Source organism: Mytilus galloprovincialis, chromosome 7 (assembly GCF_965363235.1).
Source record: "Mytilus galloprovincialis chromosome 7, xbMytGall1.hap1.1, whole genome shotgun sequence".
NCBI classification, from domain to species: Eukaryota; Metazoa; Mollusca; class Bivalvia; order Mytilida; family Mytilidae; genus Mytilus; species Mytilus galloprovincialis.
In genome coordinates, this window is record NC_134844.1 from 33,701,055 (window position 1) to 33,717,321 (window position 16,267).

At 31.2% G+C, this 16,267-nt stretch overlaps 1 protein-coding gene across 1 annotated transcript; it reads left to right on the top strand.

The window, feature by feature from the left end:
- Nucleotides 1-938: 938 nt before the first annotated feature.
- LOC143082828 (uncharacterized) lies at nt 939-15,126 on the top strand. The gene is made up of 2 exons (XM_076258705.1): nt 939-1,087; nt 12,678-15,126. The coding sequence occupies exon 2, from the start codon at nt 12,696-12,698 to the stop codon at nt 13,758-13,760; it is 1,065 nt and encodes a 354-aa protein (XP_076114820.1). The 5' UTR covers nt 939-1,087; nt 12,678-12,695; the 3' UTR covers nt 13,761-15,126.
- Nucleotides 15,127-16,267: the final 1,141 nt, after the last annotated feature.

The following is a 16,267-nucleotide window of genomic DNA, read 5'->3' on the forward strand; positions in this document are numbered from 1 at the left end:
ATGTAATTATGCTTAATAATTCTATCTTTACATATATTTTTTCCTTAATATAGTCCCAAAAGACTTTGTAATGAATGATATGGAAAAGAGAGAGTGCAGTGGATCACAAAATCACTACATACACTTTACAACCCAAAACAATAGTACATCGACATTTTTTTTGTTGCATTTTTTGTTTGTTTGTTCGTACATGGTTATGAAACATGTGTTTGAAGCACAGAATACATAAAACAGAAAATTATATAGAAGTAAATCTGAATGACAACCGGGATGTAAGAGTCTTGATTCGAAATTTACATGAATGTTTATGGTGCCTCTTATCATTATCATAAATCCAGCAACTGTTAATATGGAACACGAAATGGTAATTTACTAGTACGTCAAAATATTTTTGTAGCTCGTATACATCTATCTCTTGTATTGAGAAACAAGGTATAAATATTATGCCATCTTATAAACAGTTTATTCCTATTTTAGAAAGTATGTAATATTAAATCTGAAGTAACAATTAATATGATAATGTATTATTAAATCATAGATATAAAAGCCATTATGTTTATAATTATATACATGTGCATATATATTTCCTTTCTGATAACACTTTTACTAATTCACTATGTAAATCTTTCACAAAACCATAGGACAAGATTTTATGCTTTTGTGACTTAAAAGTTATCCAATAAAATGTTCTCTAATTTGTACGTCAAATGTAATTTTCATTCATTCTAAAATCTTAAAAGTAACACATTCAGTAAGAGTCGTAATTTACTGCCTTTCAGCGTCTGTTTGAGTTAATTGAATTATAATACGCTGAAACGAACACCCCCATTAGCTGTGGGCAAAGGGCGCATTGGCCAATCGTATTGCTTTTATTGGTTTTACAAGGCATCTCTTAGTTACGAATCATATGCTATTTAATTGTTAGGGATTTGTTATAGAATAATTCCTGTCTACTTTATACAGCTAATTCATTGAATAACTACGATGGAAAACTGCGTCACTTGGGTATTACTTAAATGAGGTGTCCGTTGAAGTTTATTTGGAAAGACACTGTTTTGGGAGTTAGGTTACACCATTAACATTATTGGTAAGTTTATTTGAGACATTACATATGCCTCTGAATTGTTTTATCTACTTAAATTATTTATAAATTTTTACTTTTAACTTTTTATTTTGGTTAAGATTGTTTAACATGTTTCATAATTTAAGTTGTCAGATTATTCCTAGCGTAGTTATTCATCTAGAAACTTAAATCTTGCGGTAATAATTTTACCAATGATGTAATGGGGTGAACAGAATTGTTGCACTTTTTTTTAACAATTCGTTTCATTTTTCAAAGTTTTATGACAGAACGAATCACCAGTTAAATTACTCTTGTATCTAGTTTAACAGCAGAAGTGTTTTAATGCAAGAAAGCAATTTTCCAATCTGTACACGCGTGCACGATTAACTTTTTAATTGACCCTGATGATTTCGTTACTATATGATATTAGTATGCTACAAATATCAGAATCTTTTCAAAGCCATTGCCTTTGTATACTAATTGAAATAATTTGGAAATAAAGTGTTTATTTTAGCAGTTTACATTTTATCATGTTCGCACGCATACCTTAACAATTGCCTTTTCAACTGAGCCTGATAATTTTCTTAATCAATTAGTACCTCAAATGTCAGTTTCTTTTTCGAACCACAATTTATTCACACCAATTTAAATAAATAATAGAATATATTAATGGATTAAAAGAATATAAAAAATATTTAGATATTGATGAATGATTATTATTGAATTTCAAAGCATCAACATTGCCAATGCATACGAAAATTGAATTCATGCTACACATATTAGTGTCTATGCAGGAATGGACAATTAAATTACCATGGCGATAAATACTGAAACTATTTTAAAGTTTTTTTTTCAATTAAAAATTTTAGCGAAAACTTTGACCTGTGAATTTAAAGTTGAATATATATATCAAATACAGTTGTATGATATTTGGTTATGTTGCTCGCAGTAAAAAGCGACTTGAAAACCTCAAGGGTTAAATTTGACGTGTTTCCCTCAGTTTTAGTTTGTAACCCAGATTTTTTTTTCTCAATCGATTTATGAATTTCGAACAGCGGTATACTACTGTTGCCTTTATTTAAAACATTGGTTGACGTGGTAATGTAATAAAAACTGTCGATTTAAAGACTGTAGTATGGTAAACGTTCATGCAAAATTTAAATCCATCCCGAAAAGAAAATTCGAAAAAGGCAAGGAAGGGATACAATCAGGAACTCGGCAGTTTATGTTTCGCTTATCTTAAAATTCTTTTTTTGTTTTTTGTTTTATCGAGTTCGAGTCATGAATTTGACAATAATTGCATATTTTTGCTTGTCTCTGTTAGGTTTACTAACAAAAGGTTTAAAATGCCAGCCCAGTATGTGTCATAGAACGTTGCGTATTTGAAAAATCATAAATTGATCCCTAGATGTAAAGGGGGTCATGTAGACAAAAACATTCATAATATTTTCTTGGGACAAAATATTTGTTAAAACGAAACGAAATAAAAAAAGTGTGTTAGTAGGAAAAAGCACACTTTTGGTAAATGCGAGCATTCCTTTATTTGCTTTACTTTCATTTGTGTTTTGTCATGTGATATAGAGTTAAGTGTTCTGTTTTGGTTTTGCGGTTGTTTATTTTGGTTTTGTCGTTGTAGTTGATTTTGGACCTTCTATTTGGCTTTGTTATTCCATTGATAAAGAGTTGTTAAGTATTGAAATACTAAATAAAACTCCGTCGCATGTTATTATGTCTGAAAATCAGGTTCCGACACTTTGGTTGTCTTTGTTGATATATATGTGTTCATTTCTCAAATGGTCTTTGAAAGTCAAAATTTTCTTTCCGGGTTTATATATGATACAAATATACCAAAATCACGATGGCGTTCGTAAAAGTGTGGAAGGAAAGACTTCGACATCAATTCGAAATCAGCGAATAATAATTATTGGATTGGTCAATCATGTAAAATAAAACGAAAATGGCTATGATAGGTGCTTTCTTCCGTAAGAAACTGCCATCTTGTGGAAGAAATAAAACACCTTAGTTTGTTTTCTACTTTTCATTTTTGTGATCTTCAATTATATGTTCAACTTTAAATAAAAAGAAATGAAGTGTCCAAGACTTTGAACTCTGCATTATATTTTGTAATCGTCATTTTATTTCCTGATATATCAATTGAATACTAGATAGGTTTAAAGACAGTTTGTATATTTACCATATCACGTTTTCCTTTTGTTTTAGATATTTGTTAAATCTTTGTCGTACTTCTTAGATCACTAATTATTAAATTTCAGACATTATAATTGATAAGAAAAGATTCAATTTTGGCATCAATTCTATACAATTTATTCAAAGAAAAATATCAGCTTTTTGGCTTAAAAAAAATTGAGAACCAGATTGGAATGACCTAGCTATAAACTTTGGTCTGAATCTGATTGTCCTCTCATAGCTGATTGACAACGAGAATTTTGTGCTGTTGATATTGAGCGAAAGGAAGGACAAATCAATTGAGAAAATACTACAGCACTTCAAACGCCATTCATGTTAGATGACTCTTATTCTAAAAGAAAACTTATATGGTGGTGAATTTTATAATTACTCTGAATAAACAGGATATTTATCTTAGTCTTGTTTTCGTGGTTGTAATTGCAAAACAAAAGAGAACAAAGCAGGCTATCGTATTTTTAAAATCTAATGTTAATTTGACGTATTATATAAACTTTACCTATTTAGTATTCATATGTTATAATTGACATGAGCGGGTGGCTGCATAGTCGTTTATACTGTGTGACATTGTTGTATGATAAAGTATATGCTTATGACATATCATATTCGATATAAATATCAGGAGGTTTGGTATGATCTATCCACCACAGCCTAAATTACGTAGATAAAAGCAACTTTCAAAGTTTTTATAGTTTTTTTCTAATTAATACTTCATATCTGCAAGGAAACAAGAACTTTTTATTCTTGTCGTTTTTGCTTGGCCATATCAAAGACATTTAATACCGGTGCATTTGCGTTTGCGCGCATTACCATTATATTTGCGCGCATTACCATTACATTTACGCGCAAACAATATTTTACATTTTGTCTTAGAATTCAATATGAACAATTTATAATTTGAATTAAAATATATTTTCGTAGTTAATGATTTATAATCATATTTATCATGAATATTAACGATTTATTGTCATTTATATTTTTATATTATCTATATTCATTTTAACTTTTTTACCAGAGTTTACCTGTAAGATAAATGCGCGCAAATGTAATCAAAATCTGCGCGCAAACGTATTTTTTTGATCCCTAAATGAGCACAAACGTCATACGCCCTATAATACATATATGTGTCTGGTCTTATTAAATAGTTGTGTGTTTTCTAAACCCTTCCAAACTTAACAGAGCTTGACACTTACTGGTCATTTCGTGTATACCTTGACTTTTCGGCAATATGTACATGTCCCTTTGTTCTTACTGCCTAATATTATTCAGATCATGGACAGGACTTGATACTCGCAAATATTAGGCAATAACGTCACAAGCTCAAGTCCATCAGTGTCAATTTATCAATGAAATGCACGCGACTTCCTTCATACAACCGAACAACTATCCCAACGTTTTGTACGCGTATAAGTTGTTTTACTTACTATTTCATATTTCATATGTTCAATCAAAAAGTAATACAGTTAAGACAAATTGCCGATAAAACACTATGTTTCATTCTATTTTTTTTTTATACAGACTTCATCAGTTCGAATATCAGATCGCCCTTGCGGGTTCTTTTAATATTCTTGTTGATAAAGTCAGTATCAAAACACAGATGCCATTTTACTATATTGATCAATACATTGTTTCTTCTATATGTTGAAGGTATTAAGGAAAATATGTACTGCCGTAATGAATTTTTTTTTCGCGAAAAAAATACAACCGCCAATTTTCGTTTTGAATGTACCTATGATAACCAGCAGGTCATGCATCATTTAACAATTAGTTAATGACTTCCTTTTAAATTTATGGCAGTTTTTGTTAGATTTATTTGCCGATTTCATTCAATTATTTATAGCTATTACTATACACATGTGTACTATCATTCAATTAATTATTCTTTATTTCTTATACCAAGTTTATAGTACAAAGAAAGATATTTTTACATGTACTATACAGATTAAGTGCATGACAACTTTGCACTAAAATTAGCATAAAAAATTGATGATAAACCTGGATAACTTACTTCTGTATTGATTATTCTGATTAATTTACATAATTTTCTTTAAGACCCGAATATATTTTGAAACTTCTTTGAAACCATAGCCGTATTTGGCAAAACTTTTTGGATTTTGGATCCTCGATGCTCTTCAATTTTGTACTTGTTTGGCTTTATAAATATTTTGATATGCGCGTCACTGATGAGTCTTATGTAGACGAAACGCACGTCTGGCGTACTAAATTATAATCCTGGTACCTTTGATAAACGTACCCGGACTTATAAATAATCCGGATGGGGTGGAATTCTACACATGATCAATGACGACCATTTCTTGTACTGTATTGTTTTTCTATATGATGTTTAGCCTTTATGAAAAAAAAAATACAAAAGATGTCAACAATGGAGATTTGTTGTATGTAGATTAGTTAAAATTTTGTCCACTTGCATAGACCAAGATTTTCTTATTAAGAAACGTGCATTCTTTGCAAAATTTATTCTTGGTCACCCAGACTTTAGACATGGTTACTCTTATTTCACTGAGCATAATATCTATTTGAGGTATGTCCTTGACAAATTTATTACGACTGTTCATTAGATACAAAATTAAGACCTACTTTTTTTATGAAACGAAAAGAAATCGGAATGTTATCCGAACAGTTAGATTGAAGGTGATTTGTATCATGGCTAACTCTATATTTCTTTTAATTTGAATCGAAGGATACGAAAAATAGAATTAAGAAATACTAGACTACATGGAAATTATTATATTGAATAAAAACCACTATAGAAACCAGAAAACAAAGAAAATTAAGAAACGAATACTATTAAAATGATTTAAAATATTGCATAAGTATATTTCGGTTTACAATTTGGTTCAATTTTCCAATTTATCAATTGTAAAATTGTATATCGAACAACGCAGTGGAACATATATGGTATCTCAGTGAGCAAAGATGAAACGAAGGCGTCGACTCGGTAATTTTTACTTCATTTTATATAAAATCGTATCATTATTGTGCTTAAGGCGATGCTTTTCGTCTTATAATTACATTTATTTTGTAAAACATTTTCTTTAAAACTTTTTTGCATTAGAATAATTATATTGTAAGTTACAAAATGGGCGACATAACAGCCTGTTATATTTCATTAATTGTAAGTGTTCGTCTTCCAGGCAGAAAACCTTTTACTTGTGTAATAATGTGCAAACATATTAACATTGAAGCTGTTGTAAAATGTTTTAAAATTAGGAGATATGGTATGATTATCAAAAGAGCTAAATATCCATCGAAGACCACAGGTTAAGGATAAACTGATCATGGATACCAGGATTCAATTTTGTGCGTCAGACGCACGTTATGTCTACAAAAGACTCATCAGTGAAGCGCGAATAAATAAAGATTAAAAAGGCCAAATAAAGTACGAAGTTGAATAGCATCTAAAACACACAATTCCGAAAGATGTTGCTGATAAGCCAATTCATAATTAGGACCATATCAATAAAAACTCATATAAACACAGAAGTCCTGACTATATTCTACAGGTTACGATATGATTTTGCTACCTCTGTTGTGTTATGGTTGGATAAGATGAAAACGTAAAATATTTTTATATGTTTAAATAATGACCATTTTTTTTACGTATAATAGCGGGTGTAATTGTCCGAATTTCTATTGTCTGTCTTCTGAACCATTCAGACAGGGGTTTGATTTGATGTCCGATGTATCAATTTAGTCGTGTTGTAAAACGGAAAATGTTAAATCTGGTGCATTTTAAGGTAAATAGTAATACCCTCTTCGTACGTTAAAGAAACGATCAACACATCTTCAGATCGGTCAAACGATAATACTTTGTCCCTTTCCCCTGTATTGATAGAGTCCATGCTCTTTGCTCTTGTAATAACTCTTCTTCTGAGGGGTCAGTTATTGACTTGTTGAGAAGTAATCAATGTCGCCTTTCACAATGTGACATCTTTACCCATGGGCAGCTGAAATTTAATCAAACAATCAAACAACAGTAAGTTAAGAGTCATATCAAGGTCCATTTGTACATCTTAATAATTTACCAACATAGTCCATTTTTTTTTTTTTTTTTCTCGTACTGAATAAGCAAGAATGATTTTTTGGCAAGGAGAAGTTAAGCAACCATTAGTTAATCAACATAGATGTTTTAGTTTGTCCGCAACAAATTTGTCAATTTGGTATAGGAATAGACCACCTCATTCCTGTTAAAAGAGCATACATTATGAAGTAATTGATTGTTGATAGTAATGGTATATGTATTATATTAATAATCAAACATAGATTTTTTGTCTATCTGATGCGTTAAGCCTTTTTCAACTGATTTTTATAATTCGTTCTTATGTTATACCACTGTCCCAGGTTAGGGGGAGGGTTGGGATCCCGCTAACATGTTTAACCCCGCCACATTATTTTTGTATGTGTCTTTCCTAAGTCAGGAGCCTGTAATTTTCTCGTACTGAATAAGCAAGAATGATTTTTTGGCAAGGAGAAGTTAAGCAACCATTAGTTAATCAACATAGATGTTTTAGTTTGTCCGCAACAAATTTGTCAATTTGGTATAGGAATAGACCACCTCATTCCTGTTAAAAGAGCATACATTATGAAGTAATTGATTGTTGATAGTAATGGTATATGTATTATATTAATAATCAAACATAGATTTTAAGAGTTGTCTGTTTTGTTATTGTAGAAATCTGATGATTTTATCATATTATCCGTCTCAATCAAGGGTTTAATTTGCCAATCATCTTGTTCATTATCCAAAGCTCTTACACAAGCTTTATCACAACTCACGTTCCCATACATTGCCATGAGGCCAAGAGAGATTTACGTCTATTATTATTGTGTTGTCATCAGATTTGTAATACTTGCATTTTTCATCCCAGTTTTTGTTGGTGTTCGTGTTGCTTAGTCTTTAGTTTTCTATGTTATGTCTTCTGTACTAATATTTGGCTGTTTGTCTTTTTATTTTTAGCCGTGGCATTGTCAGTTTATTTTCAATCTATAACTGTCCCTCTAGTATCTTTCGTCCCTCTTTTATTTTTATCTATTAACTTATCTTTTATAGTAACTGCCTTCAGTTTTAATATACAGACAAATGATTTATTTCTTGAAATGTTGTTATAATAATAACAAATGTAACTACATTTATATAATATTGGTAGCCTATAGAAACGTTTCTTAGAGTTTCTTATTTTTTATTCAATGAATCCTTTTATCCTTCTAAAGGCTTTGGAAATTCAATTTTCAGCCAATACGAGGCGATATATGTACAGTATACGTATTTTGGCATTTGTACATATAATGTCAGTTTGTTTTGTGCACGCACACATCCTTCTCAATATAAATGAATTTTATGAGACTATCACGAAGGGTTCAGCTAGCTATAGAACACACAATTTAATCCACAATTTAAAACCCTTGCAAGTCAGAAAAAACCCAGTTATTTTCCTTCCGTTTGATGTGTTTGAGCTTTTCATTTTGTCATTAGCTTAGAGACTTTCCGTTTAGAATTTTCCTTAGAGTTAGGTATTTTTGTTATTTTATTTAATATTATTTCTAGATATTCTGTTTTTGTTGCGAGCAAGCGATGTCATTCGAATATATAAAAAAAGAAGATGTGGTATGATTGCCAATGAGACAACTATCCACAAAAGACCATAATGACACAGACATTAACAACTATATGTCACGGTACGGCCTTCAAAAATGAGCAAAGCCCATACCGCATAGTCAGCTATAAAAGGTCCCGATAAGACAATGTAAAACAATTCAAACGAGAAAACTAACAGCCTTATTTATTTAAAAATAAATGAACGGAAAACAAATATGTAACACATAAACAAACGACAACCACTGAATTACAGGCTCCTGACTTGGGACAGACACATACATAAATAATGTGGCGGGGTTAAACATGTTAGCGGGATCCCAATCCTCCCCTTAACCTGGGACAGTGGTATAACATAAGAACGAACTATGAAAATCAGTTGAAAAAGGCTTAACGCATCAGATGGACAAAAATGACTATTTACGTCACAATGGAATTAGAGGTTTCTACCCAATCAACATCCAAGTATTTAAAAACAGCACCAACGATTGGAAAGCAAAACAGCTGTTAATATTAAATTGCCGGATCAAACATTATTGGTACATTGTAGGAAATATTGAATTTATTTGTAATTGCTTCATAACAGTAGCTCGCCTCTGTTTCATTTTCCTTATTCTGTACACATACATCTTGATTTGACCACAATGAGCGAATATATATATTCATTTTGGTTACAAATTTTGGTTCTTATGTATTTATGTATCCTTGGCATGGTGGGTGGTTCATGTAAAGCTCGATACGAATTCCGTAATAACACACAAGTTTGAGAAAATGTTTTGGAATTTTGGGTCCTCAATGCTCTTCAACTTTGTAGATCTTTGTACTTGTTTGGCTCTATAATTATTTTGATCTGAGCGTCAATGATGAGTATTATGTAGACGAAACGCGCGTTTTGCGTAAATACAAACTATAATCCTGGTATCTATGATGAGTTTACTTGTAGTTCTAGCGATTACCTCAAGGTTGCACATACTTTGATTATTCGAAAAGTATTCTAGATTTGAACATCAGCTAACTAAAGTTCTCTCTTATTTAAGTTAGTTTCATTTTTTTTTGGAATATTGACACTTTTAAGTGTACGCATACCTGAATAGCATTATTTGCTGTTGTGTGAGATTATTTTCTTTTTCGTCAATGAAATGAACACGATTCAAATGGAGAAGATAGCACTTCTTTACATCGATAAACCATTGTCTTCAGTCAACACAAGCACAGATGTATCGGACTATATCATGATCTTAGGATTCGCTCTAACAGTTTAAAAACCTTTTGTTAGATGGTAGATATATGATTTCCTCCTACTCTACGCAGTAAGATGTTAAATCCTTTGATTAAGACTGTTCGTAGAAGTATTATTGTAAATACAACAATACGATTCTTCGCTTAAAATGTATCCCGGAAATATTCTTACATCGTTTTATTGCTTGACTTTAAGTTTTCAAACATATGAGCATTTTTTTTTAAATTCTCTAGATTTGTGATAATAATATTGCATGTGAATTTGTTGAGTCAAAAATCTTAACATGAAAAAGAAGAACAGTTAGAAAATGCGAAGTGTACTTTAAGCGAAGTATTTTTTGTGCAAAAGGCAAATCGGCGATTATATAGACATTTTGTTAAAAAAATGATATAATAATAAATATAAGGCAGACATGCTTTCGTGTCGTTAGACTTTAAGACACCAGTACATATGTCTGATCTATAAAATTACCGATTGTTGCCTATTAATTATGTAACATTTGTGACTGTTATGGGTCTGGATTTTGAATGGCAGTTGATGCATATATAGCAGTAAGAAGTAGAATAACAAATATACTTAACTCCGAGGAAAATTCAATCAGAAAGTCCTTAATCAAATGACAAAATCAAATGCTCAAATAATCAAACGAATGGATAACAAATGTCAAATTCCCAAGTTTGAACATTTTCTTATGTAGAAAATGTTTTATTTAACCTGGTTTTATAGCTAGCTAAACCTCTCACTTGTATGATAGTCGCATAGAATTCCATGACTGTGCCTACCCTGCAAGCGCATTTTTCTCTCTCCGTTTCGATTCCCCTATTTTCTCTCTACTTTTTGTATTCAAAATGAATGGTTATGTCTCTTTCTGTCGACCTTTATACCATTTGTTTTAAAATGTAACAGACACTCGTTTACTTCATTAAAGTAACTTATATAATATAAAAAAAATTGATTATTACAAAACGTTTCCATGAAATACTTATAAATCATTAAGCTTCAGAAATATAGGTACAAACGTCCTTGTTCATGTCCTTCATCCGGAGATGACTTTTATACTAGGATGTTTCAGTTCTTAATTAATTTCCCTTTGGGGGGAAATATAAAAAGATTGCAGTCAAATCTTACGAATACATATACGTCAATAAACAATGTCGGTTGAACCTTTTCACATGATCTACTATTCCATAACACGAAGTTTATTATTTTTTTACTAAATTGAGGCATTAATGAAAGGATATAAATCTGTTGTTGTTGCCATTTATTCATATCTGTAAATCAAATTGTAAACTTTTCCTTTTGGTTCTTAAAACCTGTAAATCAAATAGCAACCCTTTCATTTTGGTACAGTCTATGTTTTTATATTCTTATAAACCTATAGGTAATCACAGAAATGAAATAAATTAAAAAAAGTGTGTTCAGGAGAGTAAAGTACAGAAGAAAAACAAATCTTGGTTTGTAACGGTATTTGTTTTTTTCTTGAATACCGTGGCATACTTGTATAGTTAATGCCGTATCTGTAAGAATCAGAAGCGGGTATTGAAGTACCTGAGTTAGAGTTGATTGAATCTTCTTAAGGTATGAATAAAAATGGATGTCGGTAAATGTCAATGGTATTGTAAAGTTATAACACAATTAATACAGAGATAAGTATTTAAAGAGTAAAAGCGTGTCGGATTTATGACCTTTGATGGAAAAGAATAGTTTGACATTTCCTACATTTGACCACATTATAAAGTACAAAATCATTCAAACTGAAAAAACCCTACTTGATCTAGGTTATGAGGTAAAAACCACTACATAAATTTTACGAACATCACTAATTGGTTGTTGTCTCATTACCATTTTAACTGTGTCATATGGCCTACATTCTTATGATTGTCCATCTGAAACAACTGATTTTAAAATATTTCTAACTTCGTGTGTTGTTCATTGGTAGGCGCTACACTAAAAATTCAAGTTCCTGGAATATCGATTGTTCTTACTTACAATAAAAGAGGGACGATAATACCAGAGGGACAGTCAAACTATGAGAAATAACTGTTTCTTGGTGTTTGGACTTCAAGTATTTCATCTCATGTCGGTATTATACTTTTGTATTTGACATGTAAATGGATTAAACAAGTAAAAATTAATGATCTCATTAATAAGAAAGTTAAAAAAAAGTCATACTAGTGATAGGCTTAGCTAGCCATGAAACAAGGATTTATCCACTTTTTTCTTCATAAGAAAATGCCTTTACCGTGTCAGGATTATAACAGTTGATATATATTCGTTTGATGTGTTTGAGATTTGATTTTGTCAATTGATAACGGAATGTTTGTTTTGAATTTTCCTCGGATTTCGGTATTTTTGTTATTTTTCTTTTTTGTAAAAATTATTTTTTAAGAACAATGTTAGTAATGTAAAATCATAATATGCAACCAGGTAACCAAGAAACTGGTAAAAGAAAGTATGTATCTTAAGAGCATAAAATTGTTTACGTTTAAAAAAAATCTACTATATAAAGGACTTTGTGAATTACTGACTGATTCTTTTCTTTTTTTCGATTTCAGACAAAAGAACCACAGACAATGCAAAATAAACTTTCACTGACTGTAATAGTTTGCCACTTCATCTGCATACTATGTGATCAAAATAAAGAACAACCGAATCGGGAAAAACGCTTCAGTAAGTTTGTTGTAGGAGCTAGTGATAATGGTGAAGATCCAGGTGTCAGGACAGAAAAACGTCTCAGCTCATTTATGAGAATTGGTAAATCTAATCCTGAAGAAAAACGACTTAGTTCTTTTGTAAGAATAGGGAAATTACATCCTGAAAACAAACGGTTAAGTTCATTTGTAAGAATTGGTAAGTCCCAACTTGAGGATGAACTACCTAGTGCTTGGCCATATGATGAAAAGCGAATGAGCTCTTTCGTAAGGATAGGAAAATCAATGACTCCGAATGAGGATATCAGTAAAAGGTTAAGTTCGTTTGTACGAATAGGAAAAAACTACCCAGAAGAAGATAAAAGATACAGTTCTTTCGTACGGATTGGAAAAGATTTAACAGATGCACTTGCAAAACGAAGTAGAACAAGCTCATTTGTAAGAATAGGGAAAAGTTACGGAGAGCTGGACAACGGTGTATTACCTGATTATGAACTTGTTGAAAAGCGTCCACACTCTTCATTTGTTCGAATTGGAAAGGCCAACACAGATCCACAAAAAAGGTACAGCTCATTTGTGAGAATAGGAAAACAGTCTGACAAGATGGGACCTGAATATGTAAAAATAGACAATGCCGACGTGGCAGCTCCAAACGATGAATCTGAAGAATCATACAAATTGATTAAAGATGTAGGTAGTTTACAAGGACCAGAAGAAGATCAAAACATGAAAAGACGAAAGAGGAGTGCTGAGTTAAATCAACCATCAAAACGAGGATTTATTAGAATTGGAAAGATTCCATCTTCTTCATTCATGCGTATTGGCAGAAACAGATTAATAAATTCTCTTTTACTGAGGAAATACATCAGAGAAGGGCGCAGAGGACATTCGTCTTTCATCAGGATAGGAAAAAGGGCAGATTTACCAGAAGACAGTGACATGCATGAGGATGGTTTAAAGTTTTTGCTACAAAAACAAGATGTGTGAAATACTATCTCATCTGTATCACGATGACAATCATAATGAAAGTCTTATAGATTTAGAAAAAAAATTACTGTTTACTGGGGGTATATACATATTATTTCAAATTATCTCAGTTAACACAATTCTGTATATTTAACAGCATAATGTTAATGCCTTATATAGGGCGGCCATGTTTAGTTTTGGCACAAACTATTCCTTCAAATATAAACATGATATGAAAGTATTGTGGTACTAGAAGGTGAAAAAATGCATGACCGATTTCTTCTATATTTTCTTAATACAGCGGGTATACGTAACGTGATGGAATCTAGGGGTATTTGAACATTTGAAATAGACATAAAGAATATGTAAATTATTTTCAACATATTCTGTCAAATTCAAATTTATTTATCGATACACAAAGTGTGTGAGAGCAATTTACAAATCCAATATTTGTTCAAATGATTAAAAATATGATATAATGTTGTTTTAATCTCAAAGATGAAATACAATTAAGGCTGTATTACTGTAAATAGTTGTATAGTTTTGAAAGTTTCCTTACTTCTAAAGAAATATATGGGAAAATTATACCTCCGCATAAACCTTTTAATCGTGTGTGTTTGTTTTGCACATTTTTCACATCCTATTTTAAAATCAAAAGGTTGTTAATTTTTACTTGTGTAATATACATAAAGATCGACAACTCGGTCATTTCAATATGAAGTACACAGATACAATTTGTTTTGGCATTTCTGCACTAGCTAAATTCCTTTTTTAATTGTTAAAAAACAATTGATGATATGGGTCTTACTTTCATTCAACATTTCTATGTTGAATCAATGTAAAAATTTCACAATTATAGTCTAGTGAACTGTGGAAGAAATGAAGGTCTAATTAACGACTTCAGCATTATTAAGTTCGATTTAAGAGATATTTGTTTGAACAAACAGAAGTTGATGGTTATTTTAATGATGGATTGTATGATGAAAATAAAACTTCTTCGGATTCCCAATTAACTCGTGGGGTCAAAAATATAACAAACGATGTAGTATTCATCGATTCGATGTGGACATTGTTTTCATTGTAAACTATCTGTTTTGTTTTTCTAGCTTCTTTCAATAACAATTCCAAGCACTTTGTTCATCAAAATATAAAAAAAAAATGAAAAGATATCTTTACCTTCGTCCCATTAAGCTGTCTTCAGTCGAGAAAATGCATTGAAAGCCGATAATGTTTATATATGAGTAGCATTGTTATACCATAACAGGCAGGTTGACTGGAGACATAACTTATTTGTAAATTTATGCAAATGGAGCATACTTATATTATGTACAGTGCTTTAAAAAGTTTTGTTATATGTTGAAGAGCAATAAAATAATTTTATGATTTATTCGTTATTGCAATACTTTTAACGCCTTTTCAAACTGAAATCTTGTTCGTAAATTGACTTTTGTTTATATGTAAACCAATAACAATGAAATGATTCCTGTATTGGGTATCCGGGATTTTTAAACAAACTGGAGGTAGTTAAAACAACTCTTCGGATCAACTCTGGTGTTTTGGGAAGATTTGTCGTAGATTCTATTTATATAAAGACGAGGAGATGTGAATTGATGGACAATAAGACACCTAACCACTAGAGTTAACATGGCGTGAATATAAGCAACGGTAGATCACTGTAAAGTTTTCGAAAATAAGAAAACCCTGACAGTGAAATCGACTGTAAACCAACAAGCAAGAAAAATGAGAAAATGTGCAAACGAAAAAAAGGAATAGTTCTGTAATGTCAAATATGAGTAAAAAGTATGAGATTCTGACTACAAGTGAATGGTTGTCAACACTGACACAGATATTTTGGTACGGGTAAATCGGAATGTCGTCTATAATCTTTATCATTCAAGACCCCTGCTTAATTAACATTCTTGTAAACAGCAATATCTATCAATAAACCTGAAAATGATGCTACTTTCATTTAATTCTTCTTGCGATATCCCTGTATGAACTGTTTATACAATTTAAGAAAAAAAAACCTGTATGGAACGAGGAGCTCAGTTGATCTCACTTGGAATTTACAATGTCTTTTTCATTAAAGACCAACCAATGAAACGATCAGTAGCAAGAAAGGTATGCAGTATTCTGACGATAACGTAACACATGTTTTCAAAAAATAAATTCAACATCTTCTTTAAATTTTGAACTTTCAGATAAAGATGACAAATATTCCTGAAGCGCGAGCTTTTGAATTTTCGATATAATAGCTACATAGATCCAAGCGTTTACTTTCGATATCTGTGCGCACGATACGTGTACATTCCACATGTACTCTCGATATAAAAAACGTGGAAGTGGAACTTTAAGTAACATTGAAGAGCATAAACACCAAAATAGCCTAATCAAAACCACGCAAACTATCAGTCAGTTTACATGGATGAAAACCTTATTTTAAGTCAATTACAAAATTACATACTGAACATTTACAGTGTATGACAGGACTAGAAATAGGTAGATGGTTTCTATGGAAATGATAATCA